The sequence below is a fragment of the Rhamphochromis sp. 'chilingali' genome, assembly GCF_963969265.1.
Source record: "Rhamphochromis sp. 'chilingali' genome assembly, chromosome: 13".
Taxonomy (NCBI): Eukaryota; Metazoa; Chordata; class Actinopteri; order Cichliformes; family Cichlidae; genus Rhamphochromis; species Rhamphochromis sp. 'chilingali'.
This window is the reverse complement of record NC_137940.1, coordinates 8,111,821-8,132,083: the sequence shown is the minus strand read 5'-3', so window position 1 is coordinate 8,132,083 and position 20,263 is coordinate 8,111,821. Positions and strand designations below refer to the sequence as shown.

At 42.1% G+C, this 20,263-nt stretch overlaps 2 protein-coding genes across 2 annotated transcripts in view; one reads left to right on the top strand and one right to left on the bottom strand.

The window, feature by feature from the left end:
• The window catches only part of afg2a (AFG2 AAA ATPase homolog A), a 108,669-nt gene extending 105,930 nt beyond the window's left edge, over positions 1-2,739 (bottom strand). Inside the window, exons 1-2 of the mRNA XM_080901727.1 lie at positions 2,478-2,739; positions 97-221 (exon numbers count right to left, since the gene is read on the bottom strand). Coding sequence (XP_080757853.1) covers positions 97-221; positions 2,478-2,652 — 300 coding nt within the window. The 5' untranslated portion in view covers positions 2,653-2,739. The remainder of the gene's footprint in view (positions 1-96; positions 222-2,477) is intronic.
• A 77-nt stretch (positions 2,740-2,816) lies between these two features.
• nudt6 (nudix (nucleoside diphosphate linked moiety X)-type motif 6) lies at positions 2,817-19,471 on the top strand. The gene is made up of 5 exons (XM_080901729.1): positions 2,817-3,709; positions 4,447-4,650; positions 15,820-15,875; positions 18,669-18,723; positions 19,084-19,471. The coding sequence occupies exons 1-5, from the start codon at positions 3,457-3,459 to the stop codon at positions 19,461-19,463; spliced, it is 948 nt and encodes a 315-aa protein (XP_080757855.1). The 5' UTR covers positions 2,817-3,456; the 3' UTR covers positions 19,464-19,471.
• Positions 19,472-20,263: the final 792 nt, after the last annotated feature.

The window sequence follows — 20,263 nt, the reverse complement described above, 5'->3', positions numbered from 1 at the left end:
GAGAGGAGAGGAGAGGAGAGGAGAGAAGAGAAGAGAAGAGAAGAGAAGAGAAGAGAAGAGAAGAGAAGAGAAGAGAAGAGAAGAGAAGAGAAGAACCTCCTGTTGTCCTGTGGTACTCGTCAGCAGCACGGGCCTCCCGATGCATGCGCTGGCTGATTTCATTGAGTTGAGGCTGAGTTGGGCTAAAGTTGATCTGCAGCTTTTGGGTGTTTTGTCATCAGCTGTGAAGCAAATTAAATAAAAATAAAAATAAAAATAAATAATTCAAGAAAAGCTTTTAGAAATGATGGAACTGCTGCATATGTTCCCAAAGCAAAAAATAATAGCATTACGTTTCAACTCATGGTTCTTACATAACTTGAATGTACTAAACTTCTTTTTGTGTTCAGCAGGAATTTTTTTCATGAGCCTAAACAAGACAAACCACTTTCCCAAATTTCATACATGAACTAGATTACCTCAGTGAAAGGTAACTAAATAAAAAGCATTTGATTGCTGGGTGGTGCTGACACTGTATTAAAGTGGGTTTGACCTGAAACACTGTTTACCTGATTTGACGATGCACTAGTTTGTTACTGGTAGGGATTTTTGGTAACAGTGTTTTCATAATTTCATGATGACTTTCAGCTCTAAAAGACAGATTTGTACTTTCCAGGTTGTTTCTCCTCGCTAATAGCCAAGCTTAAGGTTTTTTTCATGGCTTAATTTTTTGTGCAGATGAAAGATTCAGAGTAAAAACCAGATGTTACAACAGTGTTTTAGTTTAGATTCAAAAACATGTCAACAAATAAATGAAAAACAGAGAACTAAAAAAAAAAAGAGAGATAAGATCATGGCAAGTTTCTCCTACATCTGTAAACCCACCCACTCACTCAAAAAGCACAATGCATGCATAAAGTGCACTGTCTGGTGCTACCTGCATTTAGCAGTGCAATGACTGCAGAGCAGATGTGTAAAGTTTTGTTTCTCTACGTAATCAATGCTGGCAAAAGTATTTTGTTATGTAACACAGATATGAGGAGTTGAACTGATATAAGCCTACAAGCCCACCTGACACGTTGATTAGAGAATAAAAATGTGTTAGTAGCACAAAGCACGAGGTGCTCTGTATTATAATATAAACTCTGAGGGAGTCAACCATCTGCCATGATCGATTGGGAGATGAGAAGAAAGACATGACAAAACAGAAGATTATAGGCACAGTCAACAAACAAAAATAAAAGTAAATGGCATAAAACAGTGCCATAAAAATACATAAAGGGGGAAAAAGTGAGAGATAGATGGGAGTGGAGGAGTTCTCAGTGTATCTGTCCTACAGTAGACTGAGTCTATAGCAGTATAACTAAAGGATTGTTATGAGTCATCAAATACAGCGCTCATTATAAGCTTTATCAAATCTTCAAAATAGAAAGAGCCCAGTAATAATTATAGTGTGTTAGACTTAAGAACAAGTTCCAAGCTACCAGGGTTTCTGTGAAAAAGTTTTAGCAGCTATACCCCAAAAAGTTGACTCTGTTTATCTGGGCGTAGCGTTTTCAGTGGGAGAAGCGTTCAGAAAAACAGTGCATACTGGAGGTCATGCCCCAAAGAACCAACAGAACCACATCATCCGCTAAAAACAGAAGTGCTGTTCTGAGTTTCCCAAAGTGGATGCCCTCCTCAGCCTAGCCATGCCTTAAATTCCTGTCCATGAAAACAGGATTGGAGACACGTGGCAAACCAGGCAGAGTCACACCCACTGAAAATGTGCTTGAGTTTGTGTCAAGGATAAGGACACGCCTCTCATTTTGGTTACAGAAGGACCCAATTGCCCATAACAGAAGGTCTTGGACCCCATCCTCCTGCAGTACATCAGGTGCCTCTAGGCACCTAATGTACATAAGCCTTCTCTAAGTCTAGAAAGTGCACACAGAGTGCTGGTCAAGGCATTGCTCCTCCTGAATTTGAGGTTCAGCAATTTGCTGGAGCCTCCTTTCCCGCTGACTGGAATAAACTTCCCAGCAGCAGAGAAATTTCAGCACACTCTTACCTCACGCAGAAAGAAGGAAGAGACAAAACGAGGTAAGTGATTAGAAAAATGCAGGAATTGGGATAAGAGGTTAAGTAAGAACTATGTTTTTATTAGATTTGTTAAAGCAGCTGGACTGTTCTGGAGGGTGTTGGGAAATGGATGACCAGTGAATATAAAGAAAAAGAGAGAGAAAAAGAGCCACAAATGCAAATCTAAACAATGCAAACAAGTTCACAAACAAATACTGCAAACAAATGAAAAGAATAAAGGCACAAAGCTCAGAAAACGACTCTGGAGAAAAACAAATGGACCAGCAGCATCAGTGAGTACTGGTCCTGTGAGTGCAGCAAGCGCCATGCTGGGACTTCCATCTTCATAGTACAGGTAGCTTCGTTTGCATGGGGGTTATACCTGATTTATATAATACAGCCTGTTAAATGTTTAGACTCATGTCTCGTCTTCTTACCTTTTTCAATGAAGTCGATGACAGTGAAAGAGTTGCAGTTCAAACTTTTGCAGCTTCCTCCGTCGGTGCGAGATGTTTGCAGGCTTGAAGAGTCATTTAGGCCCTCTTTCAATGAGAAGGAGCTATCTCCTTCACTCGCTTTTTTTGTTTTGCTTTTATTTTTCTTTGAAGACATGATAATTGCAAAAAGCTTCTCCACGTGAAAGCAGAAACATGTGTAAACATCAAGCGGTGTCGTAAACTTCCTGGTTAGAGTTTAGTCCCGCCTTCATTTACCGTAAATCCACATATATACGAGCGCTTCCTGGCAGGTGGCAGCAGCACTTTGTATTTGTTTAATTCTAAAACACTTGTGTGTGGTATTTAAAATATATATGTATATAACATATTACAAAAATAAAAATAATACCTGAAAAATATTAACCTCTCGTAGAAAACGTTTCTATAAGATTGTAGAGGTCGAGAGAATGCAATGCGAAATTTCGCTGGAAAATTCTTTACATTTACGTATTTGATTTTACAAGCTAGTAGAATCACAAAATGAAAGAAATAAAATTATTGTTCTTACTGCTTGGGTGCATTCTTAAATTCGGCATAGCTCTACTAAACAGCCAAGAAGCTCCGGATTTTTTGATAGCTAATGAACAGCAGATGGCACGTTAGAGAATGCAAAACAAGAGCTAACAATAGTTAACAATAGCTTGTAGCCAAAAAAGCCGATCACTTACAGAATTACATGGGTTAATTGGCAGATTCTTTGGCCAATTTTAACGCAATACCCATGCGTTCCAAGCTAAAGTAATCTAAAAGAATTGCGAAAGGAGTTTGGTTCACGTGTCAGGGCTGTTTTAGTGGTTCATTACGGTATTTATGCAATTTCCTGCACGGACGTTTACGCAACTGTACTAGACAGCTCGTTTACCGGCTGTCAGCTGAATATATTCTGCTTTTATTCGGTTACTTATCGTGTTACGGTAATATGGCTGGCTGTACCTTTGTTGCCAGACTTTTGCCGTTGGCGAGAGGCCGCTTTTGTAATAACATGTCTCTTCCCGTACGCACAGCTACCCGTGCCTTTTCCTGCACTTTAACTTGTTCACAGCTTCAGCAAGTCCACGGGGTCAGCGCTTTAACGGGGAAAGTGGACCGATTCGGTGGAGTGACAGTGAACCTGGCTGAGGTCGGACTGCCGGGTGACATCAGCGAGAGCTCATTCAGCGGTTTACTGCAAGGTTTGTCGCCCTGAACTCTGGCTGCTGTGTAGGAGGAGAGGGAAGGCAATGCGCGCATCCTGTTTACCCCAAAAGCTCTTAAATCATCAACCTGTCTTAACTAGTGGTCTGACAGTTATCTATAATAGGCCGGTACTGTTTGTACATAAGGTATTATATATTTAATGTTAAATTGCTCATAGCATCTAAGCCAAGGGAGCATGTCTGGGGTATAAAATGTTTTTAAAATATGTTCTGTGTTGTTTCTCCGAGCAAAAGCAATATTACTTTTAAAACATTGATACTATTGTTATTACATTGCAATTACTGAAAGTTCATCTTCGGGGGTTTACATGTTTTCATATGGTTCTTCTTTATTTTTTCAGCTCTCCCTTTCATTGAGCCAGCACTCGCTATCTTACTTAAATGTAAAATGAAAACTCTCAATGAGCAATTAAAAATGTCCCTTATCTATTTTTGTGGCTGCTTTAATCCAGTTAGCTGTTTTTCAGTTGTCCATCTTTAAACTCTACTCACATGAAAACTACTTCCACCAGAAACGTGTCTGCTGTTTGTCATTCTCTCTTTATCTTTTCACATCTCTCTCTTGAGATTGTCTTCACAATTCAATTAGGTGCAAATGCCTTTTAAAAGCTTTTCACTTTTTATTATGTCACTTCTGCAACATATTAACTGTTTCTTTATGTACTTTATAGTTTATGGGAGATACAAAATTAAACTGTATCTGAACTCTGCAGATTCTTTAGCTCAGTGGAAAGCAGAGGGGAAGGCAGCAGTGTGGCTTCGAGTACCCATCTTGCTGAGTCGATGCGCTGCCGCCGCCTCGGCTCACGGCTTCACCTTCCATCATGCCAGAAACGACTACGCCATGCTGGCTCTTTGGCTGGGAGAGGGGGAGAGCAGACTTCCAGGTTTTGCAACTCACCAAATTGGAGTGGCAGGTAGAGATTTCTGCCCTGAAAGTTAGGGGGGGGGAAACTCCTCTTGACTCTGGAAGCAGTTTTTACAGGAAAAGTCTCACCTGAGGTCCTTTTATTACCATTACAGTAAACTACAGTGGCTACAGCACATGTCTCAAAAATGCAAAGTGAGTCAGTGGGCCAGAACCCACTGGAAACCATAAGACTCAGTTATAAGAGAGTTACGAAGTGGACCTTTGGTTAAGATTATCCAATCAAACCAGTGGGTTCAAAGAGTAATAATATATATGCTAAAATACAGATAAAGTGTGGGTAATAATTATTTGACCCCTGCTGAATTTGTAAGTATGCTCAGTTACAAAGAAATGAACATTCTCTCAGTTTTATGGTAGTTTCATTTTAATGGAGAGAGACAGAAAATCAGCCAGAAATAATGAAAAAACACAAATTACATAAAAAATGTAAACAGATTTTTATGTCACAGAGTAAAATAAGTATTTGATCTCCAAGCAAAATATGACTTAGGGCTTTGTGGAGAAATCCTTGTTGCCAAGCACAATGGTAAGACGTTTGTTTGTTGGTCACAAGGCTTCCACCCATCTCAGGAGGGATGTTGGCCCACTACACCTTTAAAGTGCTGTGAAAAAGGTTTTTTTTTTTCTTTAAAAACATATTTTACACACTTACATGTTTCATACTGTGAAACAAATTATAATGATAGACAAAGATAACTCGAGTAAAGTGATGATTTAATTTATTAAGAGACAAAAGCTATCCAAACATACGTGGCGCTATGTGAAAAAGTAAAGCTAAAAACTGGTTGCGTCACCCTCGACAACAAGAACTGCAATCAAGCATTTGCGAGAAGTCTTTCTTTCACAATGAGTCTTTCACATCGCTGTGGATTTCAATCTAATGAAATCATCAATTAAAAACTATTTTGTATTTATTCAAAATGCCCTTTTTTTCTTTGTCTAACATTACATTTTTTTGATGATTTGAAACATGTAAGTGTGACAAAAATGCAAAAAAATAAGATCTCAGGAAGGTGGCTGACATTTTTTCACATCACTGCATTTACGGCCACTCTGTGGAAGTTCTCTTTCAAACATTCGTTTCGGTTTCTCATTATGGGGAAAACTCTCTCAGCGTTGTCCTCAGAAGCCTCTATGGCATTACTCCAGCCAGCATTGGCTGGCACTTGTGACGCTTGCGCCAGGGAGGTGCCACCCTCCCCCCTATAAAAGGGTGTGACGCAGCGTCACCCGTCATTCAATTTCCTCTTCTCGCTTCTTAGAAACCTCATTTCTCCTGACTGTCAGCGTTAGTGCCTGCTTAACTTTCCACTCGAGCAAGCTAACACCTTGGTCACCAGGTGCTAGTACGGCTCGCTTTTCCGGTTGCCTGTTCTTCACTACAGAGCCAGATTGGAGAGTGTGTTAGCTGCCATCACACACCTAGCACAACAGTTAGCTGACTAAGCTAACTGTCCTTGCTACACATGGTCACCAAGCCAAGTACCACAAGAGCTAGCCACCACACTAGCCAGGTCATACTAGCTCACCATAGCTACCCGACCGATTTAAAAAAAAAAAAAAAAGATCAGCGTTAGCTGTCCAGCCATTCCAAGCTACACCAAGGTTCCTTAATATGGCAGACTGTAAACCGCTTCCCAGAATTTGTCCCTGCAGATGCGCAATCTCAGGTTCAGATACACATGAGGCTTGTGTGATGTGCCTCGGGCTGCAAAGCGCCCACACTGGGTTCAGGCAAACTCTGCGCTTGCCTTTGTCGAAGGCTAGCCCACCAGGCTAGCCTGTCGAAGAAGGACCCAATGCTGTCTCCAATTGGCGCACCGATGGAGCACACTGAGTCAGCCACACCAGGTACCAGCTGGGGCAACGAGATGGATATCATCCTCCAGCTGGTGGACAGTGCTAAGGTCAGCTGTGAAGCTATGCTGTCTGATTCCCTGAAGGATAATGACGAGCTACTCATAGAATCCTCTGAGGGAGCATCGTAACATCTTGTTCAGACGAGGATGACAACGTTTTCTTTGCCCCTTCTGGTCAGAATACTGCGACACAAGGTCTGATTGTGATAACCCCGGCACACAGTCACACAGGTATGGAGCTATTTGCAAAACAGGCAGCTGAAAAGTTGGCAGTCCCATGGCCCACAGTGACAACGGAGACCTCCACCTCAAGGTACAAGGTTAAAAGGCTCCCTAAAGCAAAGCGCACTACTAAGCAGGTACTGCCACTTATCCCCGAATGCATGGACAAGGTCATACGCTGCTGGGCAAAGCCATTTTTGTCACCCAACCCCGTGCAGGGAGTAGTGGCATTTGACTGCGCTGGAACGAAGGAGAAGGGCATCTACCAAATTCCCATAGTGGAGAATCTGGTGGCTTCTCATCTCCACCGAATTTCTACAATCCTCCCTGGTTGACAAGGCGTATAAATCAGTTGCCACCACCGTGAGGGCATTGAACACCTCATCACTCCTGCTAGCCTACTCGGCAGAGCTCCAGGACCAGACTGCTGTGAACCCCAATGCTAGCAAGCTGTGGGAAGAGCTGGGCGTCATTACAGACCAGTGTCTCCACCTTACTAGAGCAGCAGTACAAGCGGCGGGCAGAGCGCTCAGCTCTCAAGATAGCTGAACTTGTTGGGACTTTCGGACAGAGAAAAACGTGACATTCTGGATGAAAGCATCAACCCCACTGGGCTTTTTAGGGACCACCGTTGCTACCATGCAAAGATTGTGTGAGGAAAAAAAGAAAGAGGGAAGGGCCCTGCAGCTGTGTCTCCCTAGGAAGACCCAGGCTGCACCTCCGTCTACGATCGCTCAGGTCACCAGCTGTCCAGCCGGCGTGCCGACATTTAAAATCCCTTGCCGCCCAGCTCCACAGGTTGCGGCCCAGTGTCCCCTAGGATCGCAGAACCCTAAGACCTACTGGCCTAGGAAACACGTCCCACCTGGTGCCGCTCAGGGTGCCCCACCACCAGCCAAGCAGTCAGACCACAAGAAGAAGCAAACTGCCTAACATCTCCCCACAGGGAGATCGGCGCCGGACCAGCCCGGGCTCCAAGTTCACTTCAGGACTCAGTATGGAGAAGTGTGTTCTGCCTCCGTCTTCCAGCGCCTGGGACTCGATTTGGATCCCGCAGAGCACATTCCAACAAAGAGACGAGACACTGTTCAGCTGAGTCAAGCGTGTCACAGTCTCACAAAAGCACACTGTTTATTAAAAACTCACCCCCTGCATCCAGGCATGTTGCCAAGGGCACAGGAAAAATGTGTGAAAAACACAGAAAATATGTTGAAAAACATAATGCCTTCACACCCCCAGGCACCACCAGGGTCGATTTCCTAAGTGGTGTCCGGTCCCATGAACGCTGGTCAAGCACGGGCCACCTGTGCATGCACTTTCGGGTCTGGGCTACAGGACCAGTTTCTGCCACAAGAGGGAGCCAAAGTCCCATGTACTTTGGAGTGCCTGACTTTGGGGCCCCTGTCAGCAAGAATAGAGAGATGGCGAGCTCTTGCTGTGTCAGAGTGGGTTGTGAGAACATTAGAGCGAGGCTACCATTTGTAATTCCCAACCACCCCTCCCAGATTTCACAGAGTGATTTTCTCTCTTGCAAAAGGCGAATCAGCCAGGATTCTGCAAGAAGAAATAACTACCTTGCTATCAAAGGGTGCAGTACAAGAAATACCCGAGGACCAGAGGTAATGAAGCTTTTACTCAAAGCATTTTCTCGTGCCCAAGAATGGAGGGGGACTACATCCGATACTGGACCTATCAGCATCTGAGGTCATACAAATTCAGGATGTTGACAACCACCACTCTGCCGCATGTAGTGCACCCAGGCGATTGGTTTACATCAATAAACCTGAAGGACGCATATTTTCACATCCCTATTTACCCGCCTCACAGAAAATTCCTGAGATTTGCGTTTCAGGGCAGAATGTATGAGAACCAGGTTGTGCCATTTGGTCTCCCATAATGGGAAGAGAGCGTACCAGGTTGACAGTGGATCACCTGATGGCTCTGGGTTTCACCATAAACTATGAAAAGAGTGTCCCGCAGCCAGCTCAGGCCATCTCTTTCATAGGAATAGCTCTAAACTCCTTGTACAGAGTGTGTCTCTCTGTGGACAGAGTAAAAAGTGAGCGACAACTGGGACTCACGACAGAGGGCTGCTCATATAAACTGGTTAGAATTGATAGCAGCGTTTCTAGCACTGAGACACTTTCTTTAATTTCTCACACTCTAACCAGAGTGAAAGAGAGAGGGCTAACAATGATATTGATTGCCCCAAGGTGGACGAGGTCCCATTGGTTAGCGGAGATTATGCCCCTTTTGTGGAGCAAACTCTTTCCTCTCCATCTCCGATGAGTCCTAGTCTCCCAAGCCAGGGGGGAGAGTTTTCACCCTCACCCCGAGCACCTCGCTCTGTGGCTTGGCCTGTGAGAGGTTGAATCTGAGGATGGCAGGACTCCCCCCAGGGTGTTATAACCACTATTCACAGTGCTAGAGGCCCCTCCACAAGATCATTGTATGAGAACAAGTGGAGGGTATTTGAGGAGTGGTGTGGAAAGTCTCACACTCTCTCCTTTCAGTGCTCTGTGACAACAATTCTCTCCTTTCTCCAGGAATTGTTAGATACTTTTCCACAATTAAAGTATATCTAGCTGCCATTTCAGCCTGTCATGTGGGCTTCGTGGATGGCCCAGTGAGCCATCACTAACTAGTCTACCGTTTTATGAAAGGGGAACAACGGCTCCACCCGGTGTCTAAATCTCTTGTCCCCACATGTGCTGGGGGCCTTTGTGCCCAAAAATCCTCATCTCCAATCCACCCCATTGGAGCTGGAAGCTTTTTGCCCTCCTGGGTTTTAAATGCACCTTAGAACACACATGCATCAACACTAAAATGAGCGGGTGGAGGGAGGTTTGGAGTCTTCTCTCACCCCCGTTCTCTGCGGCCTGCTGGAGCGGGGGGGCTAGGAGGAGGAGTTGGCCGTCGGACTGGGGTCTGGAATGTGGGGCCTCCCTGCTGCTGCGGAGTCGGGGCGGTCTGCTTCTCCCCACCGCAGGGAAAAGGGTAACACCACCTGGGTCTGGGTGCATTTCCCCCCTCCAGGGGCAAGGGTACCTAGACCCGGTTCGTAGAGTAAGCTTGGGGAGTGTGATCGTGTGTACAGCGTCTCTTTATGTCTGTCTCCACGTTGGTTGAGTGTGGAGTAAGTGCATATGAGAGCATGAGGGTGGGAATGGATGTTTGTATCTGTGTGTGCCTGTATGTCTGTGTCTATATGTCAGGTTGGGTATCAGATGCCACCTCTCTGGGGACATCTCAGGCCCTCCAAGGTTTGGAGGCCTATCTCCCCCCACCACCACTTCCCCTGCCGGTGGCGGACTCCCTCAGACATTGGTGCGTTGGTGGTTCTTTGTGTCCGGGGATGGGCGTCCAGGTACACACCGGCTCACTCCTTGGCGGCCGCTTATCGGGGCCTGGAGCCTGGGGCTCGCTCGGGCCACTGCGGAGGTGGGGTGCCCCCGGCCTCTCGGCCTCTGTTGGTCTTCCTTGGTCTCTTGTGTTCTGAGGGCCTCTGGATGTCTGGAGTTTTGATCTCCTCCATACCTGCTTCATGCCCTGGAGGACGGGGCTGTGGCCCCCCCCACACCCTCTAGCAGATCATTACATGAAGGAACCTTTTAAAAAAACAAGCACGTCCATGCTCACAGGTGTACACACGGGTGATCACACACACAAACTACACCCTTTTTGGCTCCTACCTCAAAGCACACTGTGCGCTGTCGATCTTACGTGCTGCACAATAATGTTTAACATTTGGTATTTACTGTCATATTCCCATATATCATCGTGATGTTGTTTATTCTATTACTCTCGTTTTCTTCTGCTTGTTTTCTTTTTTCTTTCTCAGGGGTGATCCAGGTGATCGATATATGCATTTTTTTTCTCTGCTTATTCTGTTGGTTTTTGTTTTTTGCCCTTCTCCCCCGTCCCCCTTTTCAGCTGTTTCTCTTTCCCTCTTTCTTTCTCCCCTTCTTTCCCCCAGTCAAGTCTGTCCCGTATTCAGCAAGTGAAAATAAAATAAACAATAAAAGGTGAATCAAATGGACCATTACGGCAAGGCTGGGATGGTCAATTTGGTAAAGTAAATCCGTTGGGCATCTTTCTTCGCCTTTAGACAATAATTCTGATGGCAAAAGAGCCAAACAGGACAGGCAAAAAAATAAAAATAAAATAAGAAGCTTTTTGCCTCCTCCTGTCTCCTCCCCTGAACAGGAGCACCTACATGCTCTCTGTCCAGTTAGGGCTTTGTGTACCTATATAGAGAGAACAAAGGCTTTCAGGAGGTCGGATCAGCTGTTTGTTTCCTGGCCTAAACCACATGTTGGGAAGCCCATTAGCAAACAATGCATTTCCCACTGGATTTTTGAGGCAATCCAATTGGCTTATTCCAGCACGGGTCTGTCACTGCACCATCTCTAGCCCACATTGTGTGGGTCCCCACGAGACCTCCTAAGGTGGCGGTCAGTTGTTCAGATGGGCTTATCTGGCAATACGGAAGTCTGCATATCCCCATAGTGAGACACCGAAACAAATGTTTGAAAGAGAACTTGAGGTTACTCTATTCCGTAACCCCCATTCTCTGATAACATGTGTGAGGTGTCTCACAAGGTCACCCTCCTTGCACGAAGTGAGGAAGAGGTGAATTTATCTTGAATGACGGGTGATGCTGCATCACACCCTTTTATAGGGAGGAGGGTGGACCCTCCCTGATGCAAGTGTCATGACTGCTAGCCAATGAGAACGGGGGTTACGGAATAGAGTAACCTCAAGTTTTGTTCTGTCTACTTGAACGTTTGCGTCCACAGTGTGTACTGTATCTTCTCCAGTATGAATTTCCCTGAATTGCCTTTTAGGGAAAAGGACAAGTTGCAGTGAGTCAAACTGGGCAAGTAGAACAGGTGTTTGTTGCCAAAAAAAACCCCCTTGTTTTCATTGTTATATGCCAGTGCTGGATTGCACAATGAAATTCAGCAAAGTTCTGGTTATTTCTGTCAAATGTTCTCCTTCAGGCAGAACTCCATCGGGACAATCTGACCCTGTGGAATGAATTCAGAATGCATAACCCTGTAAATGTTGAAAAACCTGCAGGTATCCTCTTGATTCTCTCTGTACAAGTCTGAGGTCCGTGGCAGATGTCCAAGAACAAGTGATCTGGATGATACTTGCGAGGGTCATTAAACAAAATAGCCGTAGAGCTGGAACCAATCCAGAAGTGTACACATTTAAATAAATAAATTTTTTTAGGTTTTCTGAGTAAAGCTGCTGAACTATTTGATCATATCTTGTCGCCTCCTGGTAGTTTTTACATCAACCTCTCAGTGGAAAGAGTTTGTGCTGTGAAAGAGAGAATCTCATCTGTGGATGATTGAGCCGAGCACATTAGACCAAATGACAATTGTTATGGACACAAAGTCTATGTAAACCCATCAGCGATGACAACTGCCCTCCGCATTTGTTTCCTAATATGATGAGTGCCTTGCGTGTTGCGAGTGGTTGTGTGACAGAATCTGTCAGATGTGACAAAAGATGTAAAAGTGTTGAAAAATCAAACTGTATTCTGCTGTCACTTTTAAATCACTTTTAAATAGCTAAAGCTGGAGTAAACTGTGACCTACATTTGGTGCTAACACAAAACACCAGTAGTTTGTTATCATCTTTAAATGGATAAAAGCTTGTTTGTCATTTGGGATTTGCATTTTTTAACTCTGGCTCATTTCACTTACGCAAATGGAAATTCACTCAGGACTGACAGTGAAGAGACGATCAACAGGAAAAGGAGTTGCTCAGCCCAAGTGCTAACTTTGTGATTGTCCAGCAGAGGGCAGAGTGCCATTCATACCTTTACCAAAGAGTAGATGCACTTAAAGCATGTCAGAACATGTCCAGAGCATCTTTCTGAGGAATGGGGACCAGAAACTCCCTTTTTTAGATGCCAGATTTGTTTGATGATGAAACTGGGTTCAGGAATCTGAAATACACAGCTGTTTAGATTCCAGTTTCCTTATGTGTGTGCTGACTGTGGCTCTTGATTATTTTCACAAAGATACAGCAATAGGGCCAAAAGTATAACTCGTGATTGGAAAGCAGTCATCCATTAAATCCTCTGTCATCCATACGCCTGATGTCCTGCCAGACTCAGATTTTACCCAATAAGAGAGTAAAAAGGTTATTTTTCACAACTGGTTCTTATCGTAGTTTTGGCCAGTACCCCAAAACAGTACTCACTAATAACACTGTCAATTAATGTCAGAAGTTATTTGAAAGTCATAATGGCCTTGGCTTTGACCCCTAACAAAAAACAAAAGAGTGAAAGTTACTGGGAAAAACACAACTGTTTTTCACATTGCAGAGCCTTTGATTAAATCTCTAAGATAACTACAAAGGTGGGCAGGGACACTTTAGTGTCTCCTCTAAACCTGTAGTAGTCTCTTCATTTTGTAGCTTGTTATTTAGGCAGAGGTTTCAGTTCCTTTTTATTTAAGCTAGGAAATTCACTTTGTTCAGCACACTTAGCAGAGCCTTTTTTCAGTGGTCCAGGTAAACTAATTTCCATGTCTCTGTGATGCAGTGGAAAAACACTTATAGGGCTCAAATTAACTGCCACTCTTCAATATATGTTTTTATTTCATATTTGTAAGTATTTTTTTAATTTCCATTGGGAAGGGAATTTGATTCTCCCTAATCAATCGCTACAGCGGCACCAACCTGAATCAAGCATTATTTTACATTAACATTGATGCCAAGTTTTATCTGTAGAAGAGGTAATCACAAGTAAACAACAATGCTGGGTGATTGTCTTGTTACTCTTTCCTTCTTCCTCTTCTTAGTTATTTCTCCTGCTTTTTCCTCCTTGGTTCCAGGATACAGTTTGAAGACGCTTGCCAACTGTTTTATATTTAAAACTTAGTGGGCTTGAAGCTCAGATTCATAATGACCTCATAATGTAAAGATAAGAGCATGAACCTGTAATTGTTTGCGATACCAAAGAGTAGTAGACAGTAGACAAAAATGTGTGAAATATGAAGTAAGTGGCTCAAAGTTTAACTATACAATTAAGTGATAAACAGTTTTTTCTATTGAATCCACAGGGGTTTTTTTTGTCTCGTACTGTAATTCTTGCTCCCCGCTCCTCATGACCATTTTATTTCTTGGACTGAGGGCTAAATAATGATAGCCTCCTTTAGCAGAAACCAGGCGTCCTCCTGCGCCATATGGCACAGGGACTGGGGATGACATCAATTTCCACTTGGAAGTCCAAGTCAAGCCTTTAGCAAGACACATCCCTCTTTACGCATCTGTGACATTCATTTGAGGAGGCTTGTCTTGGTCGGTCAGACAGAGCAACCGGAAAAGAAAGTGGCTCATTTTTCCTCCTCCTCCTCAACTGTCAGCAGCGCATAACTGCCTTGCTTAGTCACTAGCTGCTGAGAAACATCAGAGAAAAACTGTAAATGTTGAAGTCGGATGTCCACAAATTTCTCAGCTGAGTCACTCAGACTTTGTAACTGTAGAAAGTAAAGCAATTTGCTGTTCCACAGAAACAATTTTTAGTTAACCTTGTGTTTTTGGAAATTGTCTGAGTCTTGGTCTTGTTCATTTAGAAGATTTGCAGTTCATTAAAATTTGTTGTTTTCAGGAGATATTCTATATGTATGGCTAGTATTACTTTAAATTTAGTGCCGATGAGTAATCAGCTGATGTCAAGATTTTATACATTATCAATAGATCGCATCAATCCTTGTGTCTGACAGGTGTTCCTCATAAGGCTTTCTGCCCTGTAAATTTGCTGTATTTGGTACTGTCATCATTTTTTGAAAAAAAAAAGTGTTATTCAGAGTTGTTGGTTGTTTTGTTTTTGTTTTTCTTTAACTGGCCACTAAACCAGCAGCTACACTGTAGACTAACCATTCAAAAAATTACATCATAATTTGGTAATTTAATAAAATTACCAACTGGTTACATTGTGACAAATCTAAAGCTCTAAAGTTGCAAAGTAACCACTTTTTGGGCGACGTTATATTGATCTTTTATAGCTAATGACGTAAACACAACGTAAATATATCAAAATAATGCTATTGCAGTTTTTTGTCAAACACAGTTTACATTTTTTATACTGTAAATAGAACATGTTACAGTTTATTTTTATTATTCTTTTTTATTGTTTTTTAAATTGCTGCTAAACTAGACACAAGAGATGACTAGCATGTTATTACTGTCTTGCCCCGAACAATTGTTCTCTGCAGCAAAGCTTGTGATATGTTTCTTTATCTTGTCACTACATTACTGGATGTAATTCAGTATAATTGTGGGTCCTGATCTGTGGCTATAGACTGATTTAGATGTTTGCAGTGTGGGACCTCAATAATGTCAGTGCATACTGTAAATTCCTTTAGGATAATTACCTTTACAGTTTGCCATCCATCCATTTTTTTCCACTTATTCAATTCAAGTTTACAGGAGCGCCTCAAGCCTAATGTAGATGTTACAGGTGGAGCGGCAGGGTACACTGTAGACAAGTTGCCAATCTATCACAGGGCTAACACATAGTGACAGACAAGCAGATCGCATACAGTCAGTGTTAAGAGTCACAAATTAATCTAGCCCCACGCATGTCCTTGAACTGTGGCATGTTGGAGTACACTGAAGGAACACATGGCAGAACATGCAAACACACAGAAAGGCCCTGGACTGGATTTAATCCCAGAACCTCCTTGCTTTGAGCCAACAGTGCCAACCACCTCAAGTCATTACAGTTTTAGTTCACCAAATTACTCAAATCTTCAAGCTTGTCCAGCTCAGCAGCCCAGACTGTTACCATCTTGATGTATTTGTAGGTCAGAGATTTGAAGCAAAACAGAAAACGAACAAATCAGTCGTCATCTTCTGAAACCTGACAGCGGCCTTCTTCACCACATGATGCATGTGTTATGTGTCCAACCAAATGATTGGTTTTGTGCCAGTCTACCACCACATTTTGCTTAAAATTATTACGATTTATATGCAAAATGTGAACCAGCATATAGGGACACAGGTGCTTGAATAATATATAAAATTAATGTCTGACTGATTGTTTTGTCCAGGTGCAGTTGTTGATGAGTCCAGTGGAAAGGTCCTTGTTGTCCAAGACAGAAATAAGGTATCTGTTTGACTTTATTATTTAAATGCGCTATACACCTTATATCTACACATCTTATATCCTCCTAAAAGCTGATCTGTCCAATATCAGTCACACAAATGAACCACTGATGGATCAGTCATGCTGCTGTTAAAATGTGGATGATTAGTATTTGTTTATTTAGTAACTTGGGCCTCTGTTGACTCAAACCTTGGCTGGAAATCCATTCACACTTAACATAGCTCAACACAAAATTAGCTGACCTCAAGCAAACATGATGTTTACATGAGTTGAATGCACTCAAACAGTTCTGTGTGCGTCTGTAAGCTCTCACAGAGCCCTGCTGTAGTGCTCATGGTGTTTTGAAGTTAACTTACAACAGGCCTCTTTTGAATCCTCTTCGACACAGCTTTGTTTGCATTTTCGGATTGCTGGCAATTTTGAAAAGTGATTGTGTAATGTTGATGTCATTTGGGAACTGTTACTCTCATAAGATGTCCTTTATAAGATGTTAAGACCTTTTCAAATAAGCAGCCTAAACTAGTGGAAAATCTGATGTCAGGTAGTTTTGATCTTGAGCATACTATGTAACCATCATGGTCAGTTAAAAAGAAACCAAAATGAAATGCAGGACAGCAACAGCCAACTTCCTGAACTTAAGGTTTCAAACCAAAGTCTGACATTATGGTGGCTGTGTACATCTTTTATTACAGTATGTGGTATTTTCCTTGTAATTAATAGAGACAGGTTCATACATTAAGATTGTCAAATATAAGGTCCTGGGCCCAAAAGCGGCCCAGCAAAGACTCCTATTCAGGCCACTGGATGGCATTGGAAAAAGTCGATGGCATACATTTTTGCCAATTTAGAGTTTTCTGGTAGCATCTTATTACAGCTCAGTGGTAACAGTAGGGTAACAAGGCAGAAACGAGAATGTATATAGAGAGTTTAAACTGTAATAATCTCATCGTAAAAATGTAATATTGACTGATGTTTAGGCATATTTGGATAGTATTACTATATTATAATGCTTGAATTAATCCTACATTAGGTTCCGAGCATTCTAATTTGTTTAAAAGCAATACTGTAAATATTATATGTAATGTCTGGATTATTAAATGGAAACATCTGTAGTAGTTTCTCTGTAATGAGCAGAAAACGGCTGCAAAATGCAAAGCCGCCTGTTTCTATTTGATAACATATCATATTATATGTTAGACAGATAAAAAGTGCTATCAGTTTTCCTCCTGATGAAGTCCTCTGTGAAGTAATTAAGTAATACAGAAACAATTAGGTGACATTAGAGTTTCTGTTTTTTCACTACTATCTACTATATATTTTGACATTTTCAGCAGCTTTGCAGATAATGTCAGTATTACCTGTGCTGGCATGCCACAAAACCAGCACATGAGCATGTTTGTTCCACAAACATTAACTGCAACACATGTACCATTGTTCACTGTCAAAGCAAAGTGGCAAAAGGCTGGACCTCTACATGCAAAAAACATCTCTCAAATGTCTGCTAGAAATAAAAGAAGTGATCAGTGCCAAACCCAACAGAAACTATTGCAGTCCTGATCCAAGAGGTTTGACCTATGTATGCAAGATCCAGATTTATTAACCCAGTTATTATACTGAGGTATAGGTACAAATATTATATTTAAAACATTTCTTTTAAGTTAAGAAACAGATCTTAACATATCCATATGTTGCATTATAAATGACAGATTTTGCTTACATCTAACATGTGCACCAGTCTACAGTCATGGGAGCATGTAATGTATTTTGTCCCAAAGCAGAGACGAGCAGTTAGTGGCCTGGAAGTGTAGAGAGTCTTCTATCTCCTCTTCCCCTGCTCCTCCTCCTTCTTTCCTCCTCCCTATCGAGCTGTTTACTGGAAACGAGCTTTATAACAGTCTGGCCCTTTGGCAGTAGAAAGTTCCTTACAGGCCGAGTCTGTTCAGAGCATGCTAAGGGTTATGAACTTCCTGAAAAGAAACCAAACTTTATCACTTTTGCAGGACAACTTACATATTCCCAGTGGGCTCAAGGTAATTATATCCATCAGGGAGCTGAATGAGGTAATGGTAAGAGTGTTTAACCATCATGCAATGACATTTACACAGCATTTCTCGGTAGATTTAGTGTGAACAGATTGCGTACGGTCAGCATTCTTACAGCACTTCTTTGGAATGATTTTACATTCCGCTGCGTGTCCTTCTGTGGGGAAGAGAGAGACGCTCGACTTTTTAAGAACCTCAACAATTATTGTTACACAAAGTCTCTTTATTTCTTTCTACCAGCACACTTTAGAAACCGTTCCAAAAATATAGCATTTGGTTTACAATACATGAAAATAAATGCCGTAGTGCATTTGTGTTCCTCACAAAGAGAGGATCTGCAAGGGAAAAAAAGCGCAGCACATTCTTTAAGTAACTACAAAAATATATATACACAGACATCATAATTTAACCAGCAGCATACTGTCATTAAATATCAAAGGTAAGTGGTGAAACAGTTGTGGAAGACATACTTCACCACAGCAAATGTAAAAGTCTCCAGAGTGAGGAAATAAATCTAAAACATAACATGAAAGGATGCTCAGACTGGAGCATTTCTCATCTCATTAATACAGCTTGATCCATGGTCATTTTCTAACAGAGGAAACAAAATGTGGCATTATTAAGTGACTTTAGACTAAGACTGAAATAGACCTTGTTGCAGTGTACATGTTGATAATTATCTAAGATACATTTACAGCAGTGCCATATATCACAATTGAAGTTAAATTTGAACTTTGCTCTGGAATTTCAGACAAAGAATGCTTGGAAGTTTCCCGGTGGTTTGTCTGATCCAGGAGAAAATATTGGTGAGTGTCACGCTCAACAGAGCAAAAGAACTAATACAGTACATGTAGCTAAATTCTTTGGAGTGTAACATTATACTTAAAGATGATACATATACATTCATTTGAACTATACAAAATAAGGCACATGATATATATGCAAATTCTTCAAATTCACCTTTTCTTTTAAAAAGCAGCTTTAAAATTATGTACATGACCCAACCCGAAAAGCAGCATCAAATGTTCAAAAATATATGTGTATTTTCCTTTTTCCCTTCTTAACGCCATCTGCAAGGTAATACTGACAGTGGAATTGGATCATCGTTCCTAGATCAAAGTCTTTTAAATGCCTCCATGTATAAATGTTAAATAAATCTTTCTCAGGTACGACTGCTGTTCGTGAAGTGTTTGAGGAAACTGGTGTTCGCTCCGAGTTCAGATCTCTGCTAAGTATCCGGCAGCAGCACAACCACCCCGGTGCCTTCGGCATGTCTGACATGTACATCATCTGCCGGCTGAGCCCGCTAACCTACGAGATCAACTTCTGCACTCAGGAGTGTCTACGCTGCGAGTGGCTGGACATCAGCGAGCTGGCCAAAACCAGCGAGACCACGCCCATCACCTCTCGCTTAGCCAGTCTTCTGCTTCATGGCCTGGAGCACGGCTTTGATAAGATTGACCTCAACATGGAGGAGCTTCCTGCTGTTTACTCTGGGAGGTTTTACCAGTTATATTACAGACAGCTTCCCATACTGAAATTATAGGAGCTCCACAGATCACCTCATTGTAGCCAGATATGGTGAAGCACGGTTGTCACCATTAGTCAAATATTAAAAATGTATTTATAGCTGGACTGTTACTTTTGAAGAATTACAGTGTAACCGGTTGGATTAAAAACACACTGCAAATTTTAGGATGCTTTTTGCATCTGCATTGCTGCAGTTTTAAATGTTTTATTTAACACGTCTTGGTGGCCATGTTCAAAACCCAAAGTTGGCGGTCTTGTAATATGTATTAATCAATGATAAAAAATGACATCACTGTCAGAGATAAGTGGTGACTTTAGCTAATTTTATCTTGGTTCCAGTTTCATTTCAGAAATGGGAAAAAACTGCCAACTTTGTAAGTCAAAAATGAATTCTTTACCACCCAAACAACTGCCAGCAATGAATATAGGTTTTCCTCTCCATGTTGGTCATTTACATCAGCGGTCTCCAACCCCCGAGTCGTAGGGTACCGGGCCGCGAGAGTTCAGGCTCGGGTGTGAAATTTATGGTTTTCAGGGGTTTTATCGGTTTTTATAGTTTTTTTTTATTTTTATTGTTTTTAGCGTTAACTCTGTTTCTCTGGGTCTTTTACCATGTGTTATGAATACATTTTTTTTGGTACCGGTACTGGTTTTATTTTGTTGTATTTATCCGCGACGCCTTAAAGGCCGGTCTGTGAAAATATTGTCAGACATAAACCGGTCCGTGGCGCAAAAAAGGTTGGGGACCGCTGATTGACTTTTTCACAGTCAGTAATATGGTGATGACAAGGCAAAGCAATGTCTTTAAAATGTTGT

Excerpts from the sequence above, each read along its gene's own strand:
- nudt6 (XM_080901729.1), top strand. The coding sequence starts at position 3,457 with ATGGCTGGCTGTACCTTTGTTGCCAGACTTTTGCCGTTGGCGAGAGGC. Across the intron at positions 3,710-4,446 it reads ATTCAGCGGTTTACTGCAAG|ATTCTTTAGCTCAGTGGAAA; the intron begins GTTTGTCGCCCT and ends TGAACTCTGCAG. Across the intron at positions 18,724-19,083 it reads TGATCCAGGAGAAAATATTG|GTACGACTGCTGTTCGTGAA; the intron begins GTGAGTGTCACG and ends AATCTTTCTCAG.